The 26,314-nt window shown below is 37.7% G+C and overlaps 1 protein-coding gene across 8 annotated transcripts in view; it reads right to left on the bottom strand.

The window, feature by feature from the left end:
* Lcor (ligand dependent nuclear receptor corepressor) overlaps positions 1-26,314 on the bottom strand; it is a 103,980-nt gene that overhangs the window by 13,573 nt on the left and 64,093 nt on the right. For 4 of the 8 annotated variants that reach the window (XM_032891957.1, XM_032891954.1, XM_032891958.1 and 1 more), the window contains 3 exons: positions 24,315-24,447; positions 17,876-18,163; positions 15,210-15,303 (listed from right to left, as the gene is read on the bottom strand). The exons of 1 other annotated variant lie outside the window; for it this stretch is intronic. In XM_032891957.1, coding sequence (XP_032747848.1) covers positions 15,210-15,303; positions 17,876-18,113 — 332 coding nt within the window. In that variant the 5' untranslated portion in view covers positions 18,114-18,163; positions 24,315-24,447. Of the gene's footprint in view, positions 1-8,488; positions 12,468-15,209; positions 15,304-17,875; positions 18,164-24,314; positions 24,448-26,314 lie in introns of those variants that run through there. 3 more of the 8 variants (XM_032891962.1, XM_032891955.1, XM_032891960.1) reach the window with 3 other exon arrangements.

Genomic DNA, 26,314 nt, shown 5'->3' with positions numbered 1-26,314 from the left:
TAGTCATGTTCTCAAGAATTAAAGATTAGAATGGTACATTAGTCAGTAAGTTAACCAAGCCTCTGTAGTTATATAATTGTCTTATTTAACTGTGCAAAACTACACTCTTGAAAAAAGGTTAAGAGGGGACAGGACAGATGGCTCAGCAGTTAAGAGCACTGGCTGCTCTTTCAGAGGACCAGGGTTCAATCCCCGTCACCCAAATGGCAGCTCTCAACTGTCTGTAATGCCAGTTCCAGGGGAGGATCTGACACCCTCACACACATACATGCAGTCAAAAACATCAATCATTGCACCAAAACATATGAAAGAAAGAAAGAAGAGAGAGAAAGAATACAAAGATGGTTAAGGGCACTCACTGCTCTTCCAGGAGGACGACCTTGGGCTCATTTCCCAGCACCTACACAGCAGTTTAGAACCCTCTCTAACTCGAGTTAAGAAGACTGAATGCTCTCTTCTGGCTTCTACAGCATCAGGTAGGCAAATAATGAACAACATACACACAGACAGAACTCCCACATACACAAATAAAATGGAGAAGAAAAGGATGACAAAAATTTCCCACATTTTGAGATAGTCTAACTTTGTGGCCCCAACTAACTTTGAACTCATGACCCTCTTGCCTCCCAGGTACTGGAGTTAAAGACTATGCTTCTACACCTGGCTTAAACTTCTGAATTATATTAAAAGGGCAGTGGGGGTGGGGGGATGAAGGGGTGAGGGTGAGGCGGGGGAATGAGGGCTCCTGTAAGACACTTTGAAAATAGAGAATAGAGAATATGCTTAAGTTTTACATGTATAAATTATCACAGTACTCTGGTGGAGGACTCAATTCTATAAGAAGTTAACTTTGGCTAAAACTGGATACAACCTATGACATACACACCCCTCCTCCCAGGCCTCCCCCCCCATTTGTTATGTTAATATTCAGATATCGAAGGTGGAATCAGCCAGCATCCAGAAGAGAAACTGAAACAACTTAGAATAAAAAGGGAGTGCTTGCTTACTCGTGCAAAAGAACTGCCTCATTCACTTACAGTACACAATAAACACTTAACACACTGGACTTTTTCTGAATATAAGACAAATCTATTTTGATACTTTTTTATTTAGAAAATACTGCAATAATGTAACTAGTTTCTAAGGCCTAACTAATTACTCTATAAAGAGTTGCTACTTATTTCCCAATAGTCAAACTAATTATTTTGCATGTAATTAAGAAGGATTCAAGGCTGAAAAACGACGAATAAGCCTTTCAAACATCCTCATCTCAGATTAAAAACACAAGTATGTTTCTGGTAAAACTTGTTGAACGTTTAAATGAGTGAGTAATCGATAAGCACTACAAACTTGGATGCTTACAAAACCCTCAGAGACTCAGGGGCTTTTTGTAACTTATCCAGATCAACTGAGGACCTAATTATGGTATGCAATGGTTCTCCACTGTGCCACAAGCTCCGCCCCAACTATTACAGAGTTCTGACATTTGCTTACTTTCCTGGATCCTATGGGAACAATGACCCAACAGTGGCTTAAGCTGTGGCACACTTTCTTTCGTTTTTTTACAATGTTTTGCCATTTATGTCTCGCTAATCTCTGAAATCAGCCCTGTCTACTTTAGCTGTAAATGCTATCTGAGATTCACACTACGCACTCCACTCAAGCACACACAACAGGAAAGCAACGGCCTGTGAGCTGAAGAACAATTGTTACAGTGCTTACCTTGGAATCAAATAATGGTATAAACTGACTATGACAAGAGCAGTTATCTCCTGTGCCTCACTCATTACAAGGTCTGGAATTACATGAGCTAGGCATGTTTTCATGTCTGAGGAAATTCAGTCTCAAAGGACTATGACTTGGGATACGACACACCACTGCTTCCATTGCACTGCCCCTATGCAACTCCTGTTATTCTGCTATTAGAGAGTTTCTCTGCTTCCTGTACCTGTTAAGACACCAGGATGCCCGAACTAACCCTCAAACATAAGCATAATCAAAGAAATTCTGATTTAAAAGATGGCACTTTTAAAACTTGGGCCAAAACTTAGTTCAAAAGCCAAACAGGCTTGCCTACCAAGCGCAAGGCCCTGGGTTCGGTCCCCAGCTCCGGAAAAAAAAAAAAAAGCCAAACAGGAGCTTGAAGACAGGCTACTGAAGCACACGTTCACACAGGAGCTATCTCAAGTCTTGTCACACTGACTGGGACACCAGTTTACAGTGGACAGTAGCAAGAAACGACAAGGAACAAGCCATGAGATTTATGATTAATTTCCAGAAGAATATTCTACAAACACATCGTAAGTGAACAGGAAAAATGAAAGCAATAGACATCTGTATTACCAACCAGAAACCTTATTTCCACAAACAACAGAAAAGACGTAAGTTATATAGCCAATCTGTCTCAGACCAAATAAAAAATAATCAACTATGTACAATATCATCTGTGAGTGTAAAATTTGTTTATATTCAATGCAAGGTTGAAAAAGCTTCCTAAAATATTCTGCTCATTTTTCTAATCTTTAGGATCATTAATTCAGTTCCTCTAACCCCTTTACAAGAGCCATTTTATCACCTCTGGCTTTACCCCTAGCTTCCATCACCACAGCACGCTCTGCAGCAGCCTCCCAACAGCTTAGACGACTGCACCGACCCTGCACCAGCTGCCATGAGGCTTTACTGTTCGTGCCTCAAGAGCAAACGAGTTGTTAAAGATTTCTGTTTTGGCAAACAATCCACTAAGAAGTTTTACTTTAATTATGAAAAACTGACTTTTAGGCAGAAGATGGCCTTGTGAAACCTTGGTTTGCTGAAAAGATTAATTTTAAGTAAACAATTCAATAAAACGAATTTATAACCCAGGGATAGGATCAGTCAGTGAGCACTTGAGAGACAGGGTGGTGTGTGCATTAGAATGAGAACCTCGAATTCTGCAGCAGCATTTCTAGTGATCCAAATAAAAGGTTTCATCTGGACAGAGGCACAGACTGACTGCCATGTGCATCTCATAGCACTCTATTCACCCTTTTTCTGTAAACCGTTTAAAAGCACTAAAATCTTAAGCAGCACAAACCAAGCTTTAAAAACAGGTTTTCACAACAAAATTTATTAGAAGAATAGTGGTTTTTAAAGTCTAGCATCCAGTGAGAACTACCATACACAACATTACAGCTGGGAATGTTTCTCCAAAATGTCATGGTCAAATAATACAATGGAACCATTACGTCTTACACATGCACAAAAGAAGTAGTGCTTCTGACATACAATGCAAAAAAAAAAAAAAAGAATTAAAAGAAAGGGGAACCACATGAATTAAAATTTAAGTACTCATCACATACATTAAGACACAGCTTATTTTAGTCCAGTCAAAATCAGAACTGCATTAAAAAATTTAATGTAGTGCAATCAAACCCAAAAACTTAATTTGTGATCATAAGTGCTCTACTACATAAACAAATGATTATAGCAAGAACAAAAAGTTCAAATCACACAGTACAAAAAAATCTGTAAATAAATATTAACTACAGTACAAGAGAAATATTAAATTATACAATTCCGTCAAACTGTAAACAGTATATTGAAATGAGGTCCATAGAGTAAGGGGGTTCCTGTTTTGTTGCATGACGCTGAACTTCTAGAAATCTGAAAAATGCCATTTTCCATGTCTTCAAAGGCTATGGGTTTTAGAGTTTCTTTCGGATGTAAGATATCAAATAGGAAAGCAGAGGGGTGACTTACTTTGTTAACCACAGTTAGGTAGCACTGTGGAAAACAAGTGTTTAAAAGACAAGTCACCATCAGAAGGAGCTTGTCACTGAGGTCTCTGAGGCTATAAAGTACACTGAGATAAGACTTCCTGCTGTATGCAGACCTAGACCTCTGCTCACTGTTTGACATTTTACATACTTAATGTTAAAATACCAACTTTGGCAGATTCACTACTGATAAACTCAAAGCACTTATGGCCCAATGGTTCCATCACAGTGGCCAGTGCACAGATTCTCTGAAGACATTGCATAAATAGAATGTAGAGGTCAGACACCCAAGGGCCAGTGCTTGAATTTAGTAGTAGCTATGATGAAGAGACAAGAGCCACATCAAGGAGGAGCTGGTCTGTCAGCTTACAGAAGCAGCTAGGAATGTCACTTATTTTCATTGTGCTGGCTATCAGTGGCATTGAAAAATATATATCTAGTGTGTGGTGGCTATACATGTATGCATGTTTAAAAAAATACACTGTTAACAGGAACCCCCATATTATCTGCTCAGTAGTTATAACTGAATCTATAGAATGCCACTATAAGAGTGTGAGGCACCGTGTGCTGGAAAGTTATGCAGCTTTAAAATCTGTTTGGCTGAGTTATACCTGGATACCTGAACTGAGTTTTTAAGTTGACATTCATCAAAGATGTGCTACCAGCACGTTGAAATAAAAGCAAAACAGAACAATACAAGTCACTGTTAGGTTTAAGAATAGCATCAAAGTACCTGAATTGAGTGAGGAAAGTGTGAAGACTGTCCCTGAGGGTTTTAAACAGTGTGTACAAGTTGATTTTCTAAGAACATTAGCTTTATTTAACAGTGTGGACTGATAAAATACCAATGTCTGACAGTTTAAAGTGGAGGTCATAAAGAATCATCTGCAAACACTCCATGTATAGTTTATGCGTTTCCCCCAAAGCAGCAACAAGCCACTGTTAAGTAGACATCCCACCAGAACACGCACACATGGGAGTCAGATAAAGGTTTCTTCTGTTTTTTTTTTTTTTTCCTGACAGCACAGCATATCAATATCCAATGACTATCTTTCCTAGATCAGAATGTAACTAATTTTGACTAGCAATATAGGATTAGACTTTTAATCAAACACTTCGCTATTACATACTAAGATTTCTTAAACTCACTAATGCTGGTAATACTAATCTAGTTAATCAACCCCCCCTTGGTTTTAGAAATATACCCTTCCACAACTTAAAACCATTAAGATCCGTATCAGTCCTCTGATGTAAAAAGCCTGTCAGTGAATTAGTATTAAAAATTTACACAGTAAAAAGGCTTGAATTTCAGCCAAAGATTCTAAATACTGCTCATTCCCTGAAGACTTAAAGGAGAGAATCCCTACCCATTTCCTTAGTGATCTACACGTCTAAAATGGTCTGATAACATGTTTCACTGGGGGAAATTTCCCCTTGCTTTCTCTCAAATTCCAAATTCCTAAGCCAGGAATGCTTAAATGAAATGGGGAAAATGAGGCAATTACATAGAAGTACTAGAAAGATACAAAATGTTATTGTCCTTTGTTAAAATAAGAATTATTTATATAAATGTGATCTGACCCCATATCATGTAGTTATGGTTTTTAAAATAATCATCCTAAAACTTACAGTACCTAAGACTCTGAAGGTAAATTAAGACTTTAGTGTTTTAACAGAAAAGTGCTGACTTATCCCTTTTCTAGAACTTTAAAAGTTTGGGGACGTGCTTTCCTATCGATAGTGAGGTTTGCTATATATACACCCTTCCATCAAGCAGGAAAGTCACTGATGAAAGACTCAGGAGTGTAGCGCTGGTTGTTTATCAAATAGGAACCATTTTGTTCATTCTGTGGGGGTAAAAATATGCTAGCCTGAAATTCTATTTGGCTACTGAATGTTAAAAATCCCTGCTCTACTGTGTCAGTATCCTGTGTCCAACTACTCCCCTACCCCCCACCCCCACCCCTTACACACTATCCACTGAGAATCTAATCTCCAAAGAGATTTAAAAATTTATGTTTTCAGGACATACCTGAGAAAGGGTGCAATTATGCAGAACAAGGAACCCAAGACTGCACTAATACTGGTTATAGGTTCACAAACTGTTTTTCAAGACAAATCTAAGTTTAAGAGGTATGAATCTTCAAATGTCTCACTGCTTTAGGTCATTTATTTGGTATGTGTGTAGGGCCATTTCCAGTGTTGAAAATATCTTGAGCCTGTTCAACGACAGTTCAAGGAGTAAAGAATTCATTTTCACATTCAAACAATAAAGGTTAAATATTATGAATATTTGCTATATCCAATAAATCTATGGTTTACTGAAAGTGCTTCCTTCCATGCTTTTTACAGATACAGTTCTAAAGGAACTGGCAATCTTAAAAATTACCTCCCAAATATTGTAAATTAACTCGTTTACTGTCTGCCAAACAAACATCAGATTCAATTCTCATTTTCAAACAATGTAAAAAAATTTCCTATCAAATGCACATGATCAAATTTTAGTACAGTGTCTTGAGACTCTCTCTGAGTTTATTTTGTACAGCTGGGGCTGGGGCAGCTGAGCTGTGTTCTGTTCTCTAAAGTTCACACCGGTCCATCTCCTGCTCCAAAATCCTTTGTAACACAAAACTTAGCCACAGTGTTGATGCCACAGGCTAAAGTCTGCCTCTTTAGGAGAATGCAAGAGCAAGAGTAAAGAGGACACAGAGAGCATTTCCTCGATTTCCCTGTCATCTCGTTTACAGATCAAGTCTCAAGGACAGCATTATTCCAACATAAAGAGGAGGGAGGTCTGTATTCCTTGTACCACACATGTGTGTGTGTGTGTGTGTGTGTGTGTGTGCACGCGCGCGCGTGTATAAATGTATTTTTTTCAGTACATTTAAAGAAAACAATAACCAACCAACCTCAAAGAGTTCGTGTAGTTCAGCAGTCTCCTAGATGGATTATTTGGCTAAAGCCATCAAGGTCTGAAGAATACTGGATTGACCAGTATATTAATGTAAATTAATTCTAATGAAAAGGGAACGAGAAAAACGGTCTGCGATATCTTCCATCTTCCTGAAGGCCAAAGTTTAACCTGTAACTTTCAATCTGCTAATAGAATACCAAGTGGCCGTCCAACCTATTGTCTTATCTATCACCAATGACAGCAACCTGAATAAATACAAGAATGGAGATGTGAAAACAACCTCAAGCAGTTGGTTAAATAAAGAAGTACAGGTTCAGAAATTTGCTTCAAAATGAAAGCTACTGGGATGTAATAGTTGCTGACATAACACTAATTGTCACACGTACATATGCTTTGACAGCTCAAAATAATTTCAGGTTCTGACACTGACCTGACAATTTGTTTTATGAAAATAACCAAATAAATCTAAGCTTTGCCATCATGGGGCAATAAAATGTAAAAGGATCAGAAAGGCTTAGAACCAGGCCCAGCAACATGTGCTTACTTGGGGCAGGCAGAGAGCACACTAGCAGCTCCAAGGGTGCCTACTGACAGAAGGTAGTTAGGACACGGGTCACAGCAGGTAGTCACTTTAAAGTCCAACTTAAGAGTTCTCTCCAGAAAATTGGGAACTAAACACCTCCTTGTGCCACATAACATTCTGCTATCTGACCCCATACAGTTCATATTACAGCTAAGGTTAAAACACTGGGGAACAGAAATGCCAATTGGTTGAGGTAATGATTTATATAAGATAACCAGAGTTCTAAAGCACTTCAATGTTGTAAAGTAAAACTGTACCAAATAAAGCTAATCCACACTTCACACCTCTGAGCTTGCTCACCAGAACTCAACAGTAGTTAACTTCACATAAGGACCCTACTATTACACAAAGCCTTGCTCATAGTCATCATCTGCTGTAGCAAAGTTTGATCAAGCAACATCTAAACTTCAGAATAACAACAAACTTATATTAAAAAGTATTATACACAAATATAAATATTTTTTCCTGAAAGAGAGACCTTGTCCTTCATGGAATATGGGGAGCAGAATGAAAGTGTATAGCTCAACACAATACAATTAGGTCATTTGAGAAGCTAATGAACAAAGTAAAATAATACACTCTACTGGATCATGCCTGCCAATTCTGCTTTCAGAAGTAAGAACGCTAATAAGAAAATACCATCCCAACTATATCTCTCCTACAACTGTTTAGTGTTTTTTGATTTCACAGTACTGTAGCTTATATACTGTGTGATGTCAACGTTCTCTTACTAAAAATCAAGAACTTATTATAAATATATTATTTCCTACCATTAATTCAAATAATGCTATTTGATTTGAATAATGTCATCATTTGCCTTACTGGAAAATATGAGAAAAACGGCTTTTGTGACAGGCAGTTATGAACTATACTTTCCCATACCATAAAAATGGTCAACTGTTGTCTGGGCCATGCGAAACTCTGACTGGCAGAAATTAGGCATGCAACAGACCAATCTCCGTCACATGTTTATGAGGACGTCTCCAAACTAGAATATCTACACTGAAAGTGCCATACAGCATAGTGGCAAATCAAGAGAGAAATCAAATATTAAGGGATCACTGTGGTATGAAGACTGACAGCCACCTCCAAGAAATATGCAGTATAATGAACTCTGAACACAAAGTTTAACATTGAAAGTGCACCTGAATATTACAAACTAACTTTACAAACCTACAATAAGGTAAAATATATATCTTTTGAAATATTCAGCAGCTTTTGTAATTTTTTTTTTAGTTTTTTTTTGAGAGGCTCATGAATTTTAAAGGGGGCCACTATCTAACTTCAACCATGCTTCACGAAACAATAATGGCAATTTTATATTGCAGTTACCAATGTAATGCAATTAGTGCTTCAAAAACAATCTATACTCAAACGAAATAACACAATAGCAAAAGAAAGAAAAGAAAAAAAGAGAGAGAGAGAGGAAGAGAGAAACCAGCCAACCAACCAACCTTTGGAGAAAATATGCTTATTCAAAAGCTTCTTGGAAAAGAAAATTTACCTGAATATCAAGTCATGACTGATCTCAAGTGTAATGTTAGAAAGCTTCACAGACATGAATATTACAATCTTCAGGTCTCAGGACTTTTATCTGAGAAGTTTAGAGTTTGGTTTGTTTTTAAAATTCACTTTCTAACCAAAACAGATAATAGAAGTACTCAACTTTCACTATTTACAACTCAGCCTACAGTCTGAACTGACACAATACAAGTTCTCTTATTTAAACTGCAGCATTAAAGGGTAGGCACACCATTCTTCTGCTGCTCGATTGTCATCCACTGAAACACACATAGAAAATCGTTATGTTAGTAAAATGGTCACTCGCATTACACTCCAATGACAAAAGTTACAGACTCAACTCATACACCACTACAGACTATCACAAGGATTAAACCTCTCTGAAGAGTCAAAGTACAAAAGTTCAACTTTTAGGGCCAGATTTTTATTAGATGGGCCTTCAATGTTGTCTTTCTGAGAGGGAATAAAAGCACAAATTAATTTCTCAAAGGATCTTTTTGCAGCAATTTTGGGCTACTGAGTACCCCAAGCATTGCACAAAAAGGAACCATGCCTGCAATTAATTGTGTGCTAACAAACTGAGAGGGAACAAAGGAGGTTTTCCTTCCTAAGCTTAGCCTTTTGCTTTCAGCAAACCTCATACAACTTCCTTCAACTGCAGATGAAAAATCATGCGTCTCATAGTGTTTTTATTGCAACTTCCAGCCAGGCTAGGAAATATTGCAGTCACATTAATATCACCAAACTCTTTGTCCATTGAGACTAAAAAGCCAAGAAACAGTCATCCACTGATTCAATTGCCTTACAAAATAACCAAATCAAAAGAGGAATCCACACCCAACCTATGTCAAAAATGAGCAGTGCCTTAATTTTAACAGCAGCAATGGTGTGCCTAACCTTTGAACACACAGGTTACGAGTGGAATCAATCTTTTACCTAATTGAATTAATGGGTTCAAAGTTTTCAGTAAGGAATTTGTGCCTGGGGACTATATGGACATATTCCTACTACTTCTCACGTGGTTAGTACTCTCCTGAAGTCACCCATTTTAAGCTAATGAACACTGACTGCTTGTTTTGTTTTACTCAGAAATGTCAATGATTCTGGGGTTTGGCTAAGCATTTAGAAGGGTCTAGTCACCTTTCTCAGAAGACTAGCATATAGGGTATAAGTGGTGTGGATTTTGCTTTGCACAAAATAGTAATTTTAATCTGATCATTGTAAAGATTAACTTCCATTGGCTTTACTTATCAGGAATTCTTGTAATTATCTGTCAAAAACAAATCTTCCAAACTTAAATCACTGCAATTCCATGTGCCCATCTCAAACAAAGCGTAAGACGTTCTTCAAGGAGTGCTTACACAAACATGATCGGAAAGGGCCTGAAATGTGTGCTAAACAACCAGAAAGGCCAGGAAGGGGTATTATGTCGGATGCCATAAGAATAAGGGATGGGATTGGGGGGGTGGGGTGGGGTCAGCTACACAAAATCAACTAAAATCTAAAATCCAACCTCTCCCAATCCTGTAGCAGTATGTGAATTAAACAGAAACTCCAGTGAGCTAAACTACCAATCGAACTATTAACAGATTCAACATGCAACCTAATCATATTAGGTCACCTTGGGATTGCAATTTTTCTTCTTAACAAAAACTGAAGATCCTTCATCTATATAGAAATTATCAAGGCTGAAAAGTGTAAGCAGCATTTTAGCCACATCCTAATTACTAATGCACATTGCTCTCTGTGCTCTGACTCCCAGGGAGCACAGCTTAGATTCCTTAGAACTAATGGCTGCAACAATCCTCAGTTGTTGATACATGACCACTTCTATAAAATGCTGAAAAATATAAAGAAATCAAAGCTTGCTAAAGTGAGGCATCCTCCATTGTTCATGAAATGTACCCTGACTGCTCCTGAGTAAGAAGGGAGCGCGTCCTCCATGAGATAAGGCTATGATCTCACTTGTTGGTGAGAGCAAATTCTACCCTTAGAGAAATCTCACATGAAATTACAGCAAAGGTAGTGTTCCAAGCAATGAACTGAAACATTTTGAAGGTAGTATGTGCACATCTCCACGCCTTGCCTCTGGGTGAGCACTAAGACATTGCTAATTTAGTAGGTAAATTTAATAATGAAAAGAAAATGATAAAGCATAATTATAAATGACCCAAGTATTTATCAAGTAATCCAATATCTTAAAGTCAAAGGTTCATCTTTTTTAGTTTAACCCTTCAATTAGTTGAATCATGTTAAGAAAAATGTCAATATTTTTTGTAAGATGGCTTTTCAATTTGTAATGATAAAGCTCCCAATATGACAGAGGTGAATTCCAAAAGGGTTTTTTTTTCCCTCCTCCTAATTGTTTTAAAAGAAAAGGCAAACATAACTTAAGGAAAAAAAGAGAGAGAGAGAGAGAATAACAGAAAGCATGCAGGCTCTACAGGCAAGGAGTCCACTTCCATGTATCTGGTCTTTGTGAGGTAACTCAATTCTCTGTGTAGAGAAACATGCAAAAGGCCAAACAATATTCCGAGCCATACTGCACATGGAAATTTAAAATATGCAAATTCAGAATGCACCTTTCACCTCTGTGCACAAGTCAATGCAAAACCCGCAAAGAAGCAAGTGTCACAGTAATGAAGTCAGGTGCAGCAGGGACAGCTAACAATGATGCAGTAGTGCTCACCCAGTTTGTACAGTAATTGGCACTCTACAATAGTCCTACTCAGTTTTTGATTCATTTGCACTTTGTGCTGCCTCTCCCTGGGGATCTAATTCAATCTTTACAGAAACATCTGGCCCCTCCGACCTCATTAATTTCATCTTTTTCTTTGGAGGGTTTTTCAAAGTGCCCAGCCTCTCCTTTACTTTGTACTCCAGTGTACTGTGGGGAATCCCATAAATACTCTGAGCTTTGGAAACACTCATTTTTCCACTCATAACCACTGAGATGGCTTCCTCCAGTATCTCACTGTTGTACTGTCTGTAACGCCCTCTCTTCTTGCGAGGCTGCTTGGAGCCAGGGTCTCCTTCTTGATCCGATGTGGGATATGGCTGTCCAGAGGTAGACTGCTCAGCATCCGAGCCCCAAGAATCAGGGCCAGCATCTAACATGCTTTTTCTATTTTGTTTTGGAAGAATAGCCCTTAATTTTTTACTAAGCGCGCTCTCCGTTTGTGAACCCATTACCAAAGAGCTATAGCTGTATTGATCACCAGTGCGAGACTCCCAAGAAAGATCCATTCCTCGAACTTGTGGTATCTTTAAGTCTACAGGAGATGAATGGCTCATGTCCCTTTTTCCATCTTGTTTTGTTTGATGTGCCATTTTTGGAAAGGCAGAGTTTTCTGCAAGAAAAGGAAGGTCACTGATGTTGCTGAGTGCACCATTTCCCCTGAACTTCACACGGTTGAGGTTGAATTCATAATGAGGTTTTGCCCAAGAGGCTTCCCTGGATAAGATTAAGTGCTGTCCATGATTCTGTAATCCAGACGGGCCAAGGCTGGCAGCTGTGGACAATTGGTTTCTGCTCAGTAGTTCTTCACTAATCTGCAGGGATCGAGCCAGTGGAACTTTGAGTGATGTGGAGTGTCCAAAACCTTCCCTGGTTCCATCCTGTAAGCTTCTTGGAGGTACCCCATCACCACTCCGAAGTCCATCTGGGCGGTACTGGCTGGGTCTCCCAGGTCGCCTAATTGGATGGAAGGAAACTGATGTGAGCAGGACTTGCACAGGAAGGGAGGGGTGGGTGAGGGCCACTCCTTTATTAGAAGCCTTGCTTGGGTAACATCACTTTGTGTTATTTATTTATTTATTTTTCTCTAAAGTTAAAAAAAAACCACATGGTCTCAGCAGTTAGTTTAAAAACTTGATCACAAAAAGAAAAAAAGGAAAAAAAGGAAAAATCAAAACAAAACAAATAAACAAAAAAAGCCACGAGTTTTTTTTTTGGTTTTTTTTTTTTTTGGGCAAAGAAAAATTAAACCTGTTGGCAGTCTCTGGTTGGGTTCACAAATTTTCGGAGAAAAAGTTTCGCGCAACTGTTTGAAAATAGCACCTTAACCATTAATTACAAAGTAATCATTAGTGTCTCCATTATCTACACAGAATTGTTTACCAATGTGACGTTACCACTAAACAAGCACAGTAATAAAAGAGTAAGCCAGATTATTTATTTTAGTGCAATGCATTCAACATTCAGAACAACTATCTAAGAAGCTGGCAGCACTCACACTGGTGACACCCATGGATGATGGTTCATTTAACCCACAAACAAGTTAATGTTTATCTTTAAAAATTCAACAATTCCAATGACATTTCTTGTACTGCTTGGGAAAAGCTTATGTATGGCAACCAATCTCAAGAAAGGGGAAGAAATCAAAGAGGAAGCAAGACGGGTTGCACTGTAACTTACCACACTTCTTCATTAAAACCCTATTGGTTGTAGGCAGAGACACAAATACCACAATTCCTCAAGTAAATTTTTATTTTCCCCCAAATCTTGTTAAGTTATACTCAGAGTCAATATAACCAGAAGTATAAATAACTTGGTAGCAATCTTCTTTAAGAAGTATCTTTCTCCTTAAAATATCATATACTTGTGTGTTTGAAAATAGTGTTTGAAGTCAGTTACTTATAAAGTCACTCCTAAGATTCTGCTGTTGCTTTGGGCACAGTGTCTGTCAGATGTCTTCCTTCCTTGGTCAGTCTGTCCTTTCTTTTTCTTCCTGGTGTGTGGGGGAGACTTTTTTCTTACTGAACCTGGAGTTCAAAGATTTGATAGGCAGGGTGACCAATACCACCAGGGATCCTTCTGTCTCTGCCCTCTCCCACCCACTATGGGATTACACAGTTGGGAGCCCTGCCACCTTTGGGTGATGGGGATCCAAACTCAGGTCTTCATGCATGTGTGGCAGGCTCTTCAGCAGCTGAGACATCTCCCCTGCCCCTAATCCATAAAGTTTTAATTTTTATAATAGGGAAAGGTTATTGACCTTAAGATTGGTAGCTGGCAAAACATTCTCAAGAGGAATAATTCTATCAGTCAGGCCCAAAAGTGTAATTTTGCAGAAATAAATGATAAGCAAAATATATTCCCCCAGATTTTACAGAGACTATTGGCACCATTAACACAGTAACACTGAATACTCAACTGAAAGACGGGCAGTACTGCTAAATGAATTTATCTTCCATAAAACAAAACCAAGTAGAAAACATTTCCCATTCAGAGAAAGGAGCACGGCAGTTAAACAGTACAGAACATGATCTGGCAGCCAGGTTTAAGGTGAAGCTTAAACAAGGGATTCATTTATATAAATAGTACTTGGGCTTCCACTAAGCATGTTCTTAGAAAGATCAAATGTTTCTGATATCAAAAGGGAATCACGCTGGCTTATATTTAATATATACACAGTGAAATTCTGAGAAGAGCTTATATTAAACTATGAGAAACAGGTTAATGATTTTAGACTGAATAGTGTGGAAAGGGAGAAAAACAATGGGATTTAGGAGAAAATAAAGAGAATTTTTTTTTTAAAGGAGTCAATAGAAGAATCCTTCAATTTGAAGATAATTAAGATTAGGGTGGAAAGAATTAGTCCACTTAGTGCCCGTTTATTCCTTTAGTGTTTAAAAACCTCCCATATCAACAGTCTTAGAAAGTTAAAGGAATACACTATTAACGAATTTAAACTCAAAATAAATTTTCATATCTATATGATGTTTGCAAGTTTCTAGTATGGTACCTAAATATTTATTGATATCTGCTTTATCAAAATGGTTACTAGATACATGTCATGAGAATTAGGTAATTCTTACACTATAAAGTAACTGGTCACAGAATTCACTATGGGGTTAAGAGTTATCAAACTGAGTATATAATGTTTGACATCATAAAATAGTTATTCATCTACCCACGATATTCTATTAAAAACAAAAAACCCACAATTATATTTTCTGAACTGCCATGGAATTAAAACTGCAGTTCAGATTGACAGCCAATAAAACCAAAACCTAAACCCAAACAAACACAAAAATAAACACACATAACACATACCTTACTAGGGACACAAACAGAACACTAGAGCCCACTTTCCATTCAACAATTTGAACACAGATAAGGTCTCCACTTATACATTCACTGTAGCATAGGCTCCACACTCTCAAACACTGACGAAGCCCCAAGATGTGTTCTTGTGGTACTCGGGAATTTTACTACATGTATTAAACTGACAGAATTGATTTATGCTAGCCAATTTTAGACTGCAAAAATACACTTCTCCTTCACTGACAGACTGAGCCATTTCATGAACAACTCACCTGCAACACTGTTAGTCTGAATGGTAAGCTTTTATGATACTCAAGGAAATTGGCTGACTGGCCTTTGATGGATCATCTATATCAACTGTGGAAGTCTATCAATGTTTTCCCTTACCCGTTCCCTTGAGTACTGGAGCAGCCTGGAGAATGGCTCAGGGAAGTGCTGCTAGCACATGGACTTTTCTTAGTAGATAAATCAAGTACACCGTCTGCAGAGACACAAAGAAATACCTGAGGACTTAAGAACTGACACAAATGTGAGCCGGATATACTAAAAATTAGGAAATAAGCCTAAGCAATATTTATCATATTGAAGAATTAGATTCAAAATAATCAAAGTAGATTTTTCCCAAAGAAACGTAAATTTAGCAAAGCATATTGCAATGTTATACATGTAATATACATGTATTTCTCGGGGCAAAATTTCTTGTCAACAGGACAAAAGGTAAAACATTATAAAAGATGCTAAGATATATTGAGCCAATGGGTTCTGTACTAGAATTATTATACTTCATTTCCTAATCCTTTATTCAAATGTATGAATATACTTTTTAAAACATGCAAAAAACAAATTCCCAAAGATCTATCTATTTCAAACTCCAAAGCACACAAAAGTTCAATGTGGTAAATTTATAATCAGAAAAAAATTGTTTTTAAATGATCTGATTATATTTCATGTATATACAAGATAATCTGAAGGATGAATAATCTGTGTATATTTTAACTATTCTTTTGATATCAAAAATATGTATACTTTTAAGGTTCTGAAAATTCAAATTTCAATTGTTAAATTTTTTAAAAAAATCTTAAAAATGGTATTCCAATTTAGTGGAAAATCTCTTAGTATTTTTATGAAAGCATGGAAGTATAGCCTAAAAATGAGATAAATCACAAATTTGTGTTATTAATGTGTAAAATTAAAGATTTCCTTTTTTTCAAAGTTAATATCCCTTTGTAGACACAGCTATACTTGACGATTTTCAAAGCTTCCATTCTACAGAGTCAGGAAAGATAACTCAAGAGCTTCTGATTTGATTTCTAACTGGGGAGCAGGAAGGTCTTAGTGTCTATGCCAAACATAAATCCTGGACAGAATCTAATACAATGTGCATCTGACTGCAACTCCCCATTTCAAGTTGTTACAAGTAAATACGCAACTAAACTTCTAAAATTAGAAGCCCAGCTTCATATAAAGTTTTGTTTTTAGAAGTCATTAAAACCTTTATAAACCTAATTGTTGTTTAAAGAACCAAGCAGCAACCTATTAGATATCTAATACCCAACTGGAGAGCTAAAAAGTAAGTGCTTAGCCTATTTCTAGCCTAGGACAGTCCCTATGAACTACCCTCCCCTGCCAGCACTATACACACACATGCCTGCTCTTTTATAAATCTGAAGCTTCTGTTGATACAGCATCTACAGCCAAAAGATTTTTAATGAAAATGCCATTTCGTAGTAAAAACAATAACAACAACAACAACAACAAATCTTCAATAAATCAGAAAATGTTGAGCAGTGGTTCATGCCTAGAATTCCAGCCTGGGCTACACAAAGAAACAAAAAAATCAAACAAACGAACAAAACAAGAAAAGAAACAACTTTGTAAATACAGTAACCAAAGGTCCACTGTCAGAGTCAACAGAGAGAAGGCCATGAGTTCTCCAGGATGGGAAAAGGGAGAAAGGACTCTCAAATACATCTTCATACACGGAGACATCTTCATATATTACTTGAAATAAGAAAAAGGTTCTTCTGAAGAAATTATTTTTAAAAAATTCTTTCTTTCATTAAAATTTATTTCTTGCTAATAAATCCATACATAGCATATAGTTTCTGCTTAAGTTTTGAAGACAATAAATAAAGTCTTTCCCTAAAATACCACCAATTACAATCACTTGTAGAAGTCTAAAAGAGCCTCAGTTGCAAAAAAATGCTAACGACACTTCATGAGATCACAAAGCAGCAGGGCCTTAATCTATTTAAAATGCACTTCAGAGACTCAAGAAACACCTGAACAAAACTCAAAGCCTCTTAATGCTTCCACTGACTTGGATCCTCAATTAACACTTGGAAACGTCTTCAAGTTATTTCCTTAATTTAGTAGACGTATATATTACACCTAACAACCTAAACAATATTGTCTTTTATTTATAATATTACTTATTTTTAAGCATAGGTCTCATTATGTAATCCTTGTTGACCTAGTAGAGCAGGCTGGTCTTAACCCCACAGAGATCTGCCTGCCTGCACCTCCCAAATGCTGGGATTACAGGTGTGCATCACTCTGCCCAGCCTAACTCTTTGAAATTATAATACACATGCAAAGAGTGTTTCTTAGGTGCTAATTAATAGTAGAACACTGAGGAGAAATGGAGAAACTCGCCTTTTTACGGTTTTAAGAATCTGATATATTATTTTATATTGCCCTCACGCTAGTGTAAAGTTTAGTAATAATTCCTTAACTTTCCTGTATGGTGTATCCATCACAATTGTCATGTACTAATGCACTTCTCTATCACTGAATAGTCAGAACAGTTTTAAGAAAGACGTTTTTACTTTTAAAAGATAGGTCTCACTACATTGCCCAGGTTGGTCTTGACCCCAGGTGATCCCCTGCCTCAGCCACGCAGTTGGGACACACAAGGAGCATACAATCATGACCAGATAGAATCACATTGTTTTCTATCCTATTCTTGTTGGTGGTGCCCTATTTGTAATACTCTTCCTCCCCAAATTAAAGTCTTCTGACTGGGTGGAGAAGACCATGACATCAAACCATACCTTGTTCGCTAGGTTCTGACTGAGACTTTCTGACAGTAAGGTCCAGAGGTGAGTCTTGGTCAGCCATGAGCAGTTTGCTGAGCACGGGGTTCTGAGGAGTTGCAGCCGTGGGAGAGGTGGTGACTGGAGATGCTTTCGGCAGGCTTTGGTTCTTTGTGCTATTGGGCTGGCTGGGGTCCTGAGTAGAGCTATTTTTTGAGGTATATTCAGCAGCAAATTGTTGGATCATTCGCTGCATGATCTCACGGGCCACTAAGGGAATATTGGGGTCGGAGACCCAGGGACTGTCTGTAAACAAAGATTTATTAACTTTTAAAGTGGGACAATAAACTAAGGAAAAGAAAAAAAGACAGCTTTCAAGAAAACATAAAATTTAGCTTTCCTTAAAAATTTAGTATCCTAACAACTGTATTCCTCATTTGATTTATAGTCTTAATCGATAAGCAATTGTAGATGCTAAAAATAAAATGTTCGTGTGTTTCTTAACAATTTACCTGCTAAGATTACAAAATTAAATAAGGGGATATCAAATGGTATTTTCTGGATAAAATCACTTACCTGATATGGAAACACCTAAGCCTTCTCTTAGCAAACAGTTACTGTAGTTATGTGTAGAGAACGTCAACTTTTCCCTTGATTTTCCCTTAACTATCTCCTCAACATTCTACAAGTGAGGGGTTACTGAATTTATGACTGCTTAATTTACTTCTTGTTAATGAGTAAAGGAATAACAAGACATGAAAGACAGTTAACTTTAGGATCCAGTATTTAATGTCAAGATGCATGTAATGACAGATTGCTGGGTACTGTCCCCAGAATTCCAGATTGAGCAGCTTGAGGAAGGCCTTGAGCTATGGTGTCAACTACTACTGCTCTGTGAATCAGTTTCAGAACTCCTAAGTAGGAACTTAAACACCACATTTCTAAAGCTGAAGACCACATATTTTCCATGAGTTCTTCAAGTATAACCTGCCAACCTTTAAAGAACAGCTAGGAAAGTAATGAAATGAACACCTAAGCAATCAACATCTGGACGATGCTCAAAAGAACACAGGAAACCATTGACTCTCTCAGAACTGGAAAGGATCGTCAAGTTCAAATTGGGTAAGGATGAAAGGGAAAAGATCTGTGTAAACCTGTTATCTTCACATTCCCATAATTACATAGAGACTGCATCTGCTGATTCCAGTATCCCTAATCTTCTCTGATGTAAAGTGTTTGTTCAGTTTATTTGAGTAATAAATACAACAATCAAACCAATTACCAACTAATGCCTTGAAAACAAGAGAAATGTGACCTAAATTTGTACAGGTAATTACTAATAAAACTTCTTTATAACTCTACTCCTGACCTCTCTCCAAGGTCTTTACAAGAGTTCTCAAAAGTCTTTAATTTCCTTATTTGTTAAAATTAGCTAGAAAAAGCAAATAAATGTTCATAATAATTTGGAAATGTAACCCTATATTTCCTCCATAAATACAGACTCAGTGTTGCAAACAGTTTATGAAAAAAAGATATTTAATAAAGAGAAAGATTCCATTTGTACAACCAATTGCAATGTTTTATCACATTTTAATAAAATTTGAGCCATAGAGTGCCTTTTAAAATATTTTTATCCACCCAATTTTCTTGCGCACCCGTGTGTGTTTGTATGTGTGTGCACGTGCACACGCAGGCGATCACACTGGTGTCATGTTAACTTTGGATGTTGGCGGGCAATTTGTAGGAGTCAATTTTCTCCACCATGAGAGTCCTGGAGTCCAACCTGGGTTGTCAGGCTCAACAGCAAAGGCGCTCTTCCCTACCTAGCCATGTAGGCAGCCTTTCTGACACTCATTTGATGTGTGTGCTTCTGTGTGTGTTAAGTGTACACTAACATAAATTAACACAACAAATATAAACTACTACCCATGCCTGATGCCTGTGTAGGTCAGAGAAGGCCAAGTCTCCTGGAACTAGAGTTACAAGTAGCTGTGAGTGGCTGTGTATGTGCCAAGATCTAAGCACATGTCCTCTACCAAAAGCAGCAAGCGCTCTTACCTGCTAAGCCCTCCCTCCAGCCCCTACGTTGGTAATCTTTTATTTTTTGAAAGAGTTTTACTGTTTAGCCTTGGTTGGCCTGTAACTCATTATGTAGACCAAGCTGGTTTGGAACTCAGTGATCTGCCTACTTATTATACCACACAGAATTAAAGGCATATGCCATCACACCTGGTTTCTGAATTTTCTTATTAATAGTTATTGACTTTACAGTTATAGAAAGACCTATTTCCCCTACATAACATATAATCTCCATATGAAAGAATATGTAAAACTTTAATATATTAATGGTATGATTTTTACATCGTGGAAAGCAAAATGTGTAATAAAGATTTGAAAATTTCAAAATCTATAGCAAGACATAGTAATTTATGAGTCTGTGTTAATTAATAACTATTAGAGAGCTTTGTGATGAGTAAAGGATCTTACAATAACCAGTACTGTATCTTGTTTCTTTACTGAATGAATACACAATCATGAGAGAAAATATTGAACGTGCATGACTGCCGTTGCTGCCATGTAAAATTCTCTACCTTCTAAGAGTTTCTTGGATGCATTCATTGCTTGTTTACTTAAAAAATTCTGTAATCATGAGAGGGAGACACTAACTGAGTCAAGTAAAAGCAATCATTATAAGATGCTGTTGGGAGAGAATCCACAGGAAAACAAGTAACTGCTACAGCACACCACAGCTGAATGTGGTGGCGTATTTATCCCAGTATTTAGGCAGAGGCGAGCAATTCTCTGAAAACTGGAGGCCAGGCTGGTCTACATAGTGACAAAGACCCTGTCTCAAAAAGAAAGGAAAGGAAAAAATAAATACAAAACAGAACAAAACACCCCCAGCCAACCCAACAATTAAAGCACAGCCAGTGGTATATATAAAATGCAAATACTATTTTAAGAAATTATTACATAAATCTTTCTTTGAGAGAGTCCCCTGCCCCATTTCCCTCTATTTAGCCCTGGGTGCCCTGAAGCTACCTAATGTGGACCAGCCTAGCCTGGAACATTATTCTCCTGCTTTTCTGGGATTAAAGGCTACCACTCCTGGCAGAATTACCCCACCTTTAACACAGGTAGCAAACCAGGCTGAGAAAGAGTGTGATTATGTCTGAGAGAAGCATAGTGCCCTTCTTGGAACTTGTTACATAGGCCCAATCGCAAAGTCTGTTTTTACAACATGTATATTCCTACTTAGTTGTACCAAACTCCACATAATTATTTAAAATACACAATTTACAACCCTTGGACAAACAAAATCCCAGTACTGGAATTAAAGGCTAAGTGTGCCAAACGTGAAAATCTGAAACACAAAGTGCTCTGAGATTCTAATCTTTCAAGTGTTGACATAAGACTCAAAAATGTTGGAATTTTGGATTCTCAGATTAGGGTCCTTAACTGGTGAAGTCCACACAAAGATTCCAAAATGTGAAACCTCAAACACTTTCACACTGTTTAGCATTTAGGACAGAGAAAGCTAACCTCAGTTATACAGACTACTCTCTTCTGAAAAACGTCAGCTCATCTCCCTGGATACTGACTGCTTTTGACATCACAGCACACAAATATCTACTTCACAGATATTTTCATCAAGATTAATGAAACACCTATAAAGTAACAATATTAAGATATAAAGCAAAGAGAAAGAACTTTCAATTCCAAAGCAACGGTTCCTTTTTCTGAGCACCTTACACCAGTGTACAACCAATATACAAACTCAAGTTGCATACAAATCTTATCTCTTGAAATCCTACAGCCAATTTTAAGGTAAGAATTCCTACTGTGAACATTATGAACCCAAGAGCATGTGAAGAACTGTAACACAGGTTATTCTTCTTGGACAAAGGCACAGAACTAAGTAGGGCAGAACATGAGAACCGGCTGCGATTAACCATTACCCCTAACCAAAGAATAGGTAGAAAATGTACACTGGGAGAAGGCTTCCTAGCTTTAGTTTAAAAGGTTACGAAAACAACAAACAAACCAAGGACATTGTATACATTCTGGTGGAGAACAACTGTAAACATGGATAATAAGCTGCTACTTTACACCTTAAATGTCAACCCCCCCCACCAGTTTTGTCAGACAGGGTCTCCACTACGTAGCCTTCACTGGCATGGAAGTCATTGTGCAGACGAGGCTGGCAGGAACTAAGGGATGGGCTGCTGAGATGAGAGAAGTGTGATGCCACTCCTAGCAATGTAAAATCCTTTATTAAAACAATCAAATATTCACAAAACTCATGAAATTATTTTTTAAAACTCGAGGCACTTATGCTGATAAAGTAAGTCTGAAAGACTCATCTGGGGGATACAAGTCAGCGTGCCAATGAGTATTAAAGGGAAATGCTGGCACTCTTAGAAATTTGATTTTCCTGGGGATCTAATAGGAAAAAACAATAAAAATACAAAAGCATGTGTTTTCCTCCAAACAACAAACTTGGTTAAGGAATACCATTAAGTTTACAGGACATCTCACCTTGCTAATGTTCTGGAAACACTGATCACACTAAGCATGACAGCTGGTGTCCAACAGTAACCAAACATTAGAATCTTATTTCACTTCTGATGCCCTGTCAACCTTGAGAGGGAACAAGGGCATCTTGGGAATGAGTGGTATAAAGGCACTGGAAGTGTGGTGCAGTGCAAGAGATGGGCTCTTTGAATCTGCCCAGGGTTAGGTAGACCAATAACCAGCAGTATAAATGACTCCTTTACTTCCTTTTAGTTCCAGGTGGCCTAAAACTCAAGAATGGGCCATCCCTACTTCCCAACTGCATGGATCACACATGTGTACTACTATGTCTACCTTGTAGAAATGTTTTTAGAACTTATAATCACCTCTACCTTAGCAGGAGAGGGGAATATATAATTAAGGAACAGAAATTCATTCAGGAAGAATTTATTAACATTTGGGAAGCAGAGGGAGGAGGATCTCCTGTAAATCTAGGTTACCCAGTGCTACAAAGCAAGACCCATCTCAAACCACAAACAAAAAAGTCAGGTAGGTGGGTGGCTGGATAGATGGATAGATTAGACAGACAGACAGACAGACTCTTCACTAATTAAAACAAGATAAGATCATAGAGAGGTTATATGGATAAGGAAAAAATTGAAGAGGGGTATAGCAATGCCTGCCTTTAATCCCAGCACTTGGGAGGCAGAATCTTTGTGAGTTCCAAGACAGCCAGAGGTACATAGTGAGACCTGTGTGGGAGTCGGGGTGGGGGTAGGGATGGGGAAGAATAACAACAACAACAACAACAACAACAACAACAACAACAACAACAGGAAGGAGGGGGAAGAGAGGTGGAAAGTCGGCTCAATGATTAAGAGTATTTGTTCTTGCAGGGGCTGGGATTTTCCAGAATCCACACAGCAGCTCACAAACATCTCTAACCCCACACGTCCAGGTTATCCAATCCCTGTCTAACTCTCAAGAGCACTATGCACACATGGCACGTGCATACGTACACATTCACATGTAAAATTAAACGAAAACAGAAGAATTAACTGTCTCTAAAAAGAATCCCTAAGCCTCAAGATGTATGCTTCTTTTTGGCATTACAACATATCACATTAATTGCAAACATTTGAAAAAATAGCATAATGCCCTAAGCTATGTTTACAATTTTGTGTGAGACCACATTCATAACTATCCTTGGCTGCATGTGGTTTGGTTTGAGAACCACCGGTTGGTCAAGACTGGTAGAGACATCTTTCTGCTTTTCAAAACCAATGTAAAACAAGCTTCTTTAAGGAGAATGATGTGTTGGAAATCCTATTAAATTCTATACAAAATATAAGCAAGAGAGTTTATTTTAGTGTATAGTTTTCCATGAAATAAGTTTTTCACACTTCAGTGAAATGAGAGCATGTCAATGGCTGGACGTCCCCAGCATCTGTATGACAGCTCACAACCAGCCTCACTCCAGTTGCAGTGGGTCTGATACATGGTGCAGACACACATGCAAGCAAAATACGCACACATATAAAATAAAAATAAATATATTTTAAAGAAATAAGTGCTTACAAAAATATTTACGATTGTAAGATCAACTACATTTCCACTTCAAATAAAATTTCAGGTCATATTTTCAATTTACTGAGCTGGTTTTATAGTTATTAAGGATTTAATTTTTATAATTATAAGTAGCATTTTATATTCTAAAACTTATCTAATCAACTGCAAAGTTTCACAATAAATTTCTGAACTATTTAACTAAACCTCATCCCCAGTTTAGAATTAAATGGACAACGGGTTGTCTTAACGTTATTCCAAATTTAATGTGATAAAGGAATACAGAAATATTTAAAGAGTAACTTAAAATGACAATAAAATTAAGGAGATTAATATATGACAAGCAGACGCTGTGTCATTTGCCACTGAAACCAACCTTTTCTATAAAAGACTGCATTGAGGAACTCTTCTGCTTGCCTCTGGAGTCGAGTGACTTTTGCGTGCTCTTGTTTAAGCAAAGCTTCTTGCCCAGCTCCGGAAGCTGGCTCATCCAGACCGACTAAATGTCCCTGCAAAAATATTGCGTGAAATGTTTGTACAGAAATCTCTCCCCATTCAAAAATCCAAAGCACAGATGCATAAAGGCAAGTGTTACCAGCCACTAGAACAACTACTATAATACAATTAAAATATTTAAAAATTTTAAATTGGTTTAAATACTTAAAACTTAAAATTCTGTTTCTAGATAACTGTATTGTAATGATGGCTCTCAGATCTGTACTGGATTGTTCTATTGTAAGTAAGTCAAAGCTGGCACTGTGAGAGTGAGCTGAATCCACACACCTCCTATTCCAAGTACACGGCAGTATTTTAGTTACAGTGTGTCCGTGCTTGAACATACATGTATACAGGAGTAAGACAGAGATAGAAGTTTCCAATGCTGCGATTAGCTCCTCCCAGAAGCTCCCAGTATCACGTCTGACTGCAGGAGCACAATGTGGTTAGTGGACAGTGCTCTGCACTTATTTTCATCCTTGCCTCTCACAAGTAAACCAGAGACTGGAACAGTGATGGACAGCACAGAAAATACTAAGAGAATGCAGTCTACCTTGTGAGCACCCTCTCCATCCTGTGTGCGCATTCCACATCACTGTAGTTAGTGTACAAACTCGTGCATTTACTTTTACCACAGACTACCTATAAAAACTTTCTAAACAAGACAGTAGGTTACACTTTGCAAAATAAAATGTACATAAGAATTGAGAGCACATTATAACCCACACATTTCAAAGACTTACAGTATACCAATGGTTTACAACCACATTCTCTATTTTTCCATTATAACTATCATCATTTCTATTTGTTTCAACCAGTTTATGTGACACACTTTCACCAGATATACCTCATTCACTGAATGTAAAGCCTAATAGATTTTATTCATATCTATAAATGTCTACCATCACAATCAGCATTTGGATCCTATTAACACTCAGCCTCCATTCCTCTGAAGCAGCCAGTCATACTTTATTTTACCTCTGAATCATGCCTACTATGGTCATTTCATCTACATGGAGTCATATTTTCTCAGGGGGGTATTTTCCCCTAGAATATAACTTCAAGGTTCATCTATATTGTGGCCAGTGTGGTACTTCCTTTATTGCTAAGTGAACATTCTACTTTCTGGCTACATCACATCTCATTCAAGAGCAGACACTTATTTGGAAATCTCCACTCTCTCACTGTCGCATGAGTAAGGAATATGGTATTAACTGCCCCAGGTTTGGTATGGATACCTGTTTTCATTTCTTAGCTACACAGTTAGGAGGGAATTTCTAAATCACTAGGTTAACTCTATTTAGCACTTGAAGAATCATCACAGTACCTAGGAAGCATGAGTAACACGGCCTGATATATGTTTGCTGGGTATAAGTGATTCATGATGTTCTGGTTTTCCCCATGTATGAAGCAGGGCCTCAGTATTTACCAAGGCTCAACTCAAGGAAGAAGGATTCTCCTTCTTTCACCTCCAAAGTGTTGAAATAGCAAGAGTAAATCATCTCCAATTCAGATAAGTAGGTCCTGGTGCCATTTCTTAGATGACTATGTTATGACTGTTCAGTATTTCAGTCCAGTCTGTCTCTCTTCCACTCACCTGCTCTCTGCCTGCATTTATACCACACATCAGGCTGTTATCTCCCAATGACCGTTAGTTGACTATTTTACTGTTTTTGCCATAAACCGGGGCATAAATTGCTAACTCTGTGGCAACAATGAGGCGCTTTTGCAGGGTAAACTGTTACTGATATTTGAAACTTAGATTTCAGAAAGGATTCTTCTTTTTGCTTGTTTATTTTTTTCTGGTAATGTTAATCTTTTTGCTTTTTTGTTTTGTTTTGCAGACAGGGTTTCTCTATGTAGCTCTGGCTGTCCTGGAAC

Source organism: Rattus rattus, chromosome 2 (genome assembly GCF_011064425.1).
Source record: "Rattus rattus isolate New Zealand chromosome 2, Rrattus_CSIRO_v1, whole genome shotgun sequence".
NCBI classification, from domain to species: domain Eukaryota; kingdom Metazoa; phylum Chordata; class Mammalia; order Rodentia; family Muridae; genus Rattus; species Rattus rattus.
The sequence above is the reverse complement of the archived record's forward strand: the minus strand, read 5'-3'. Positions and strand labels throughout refer to the sequence as shown.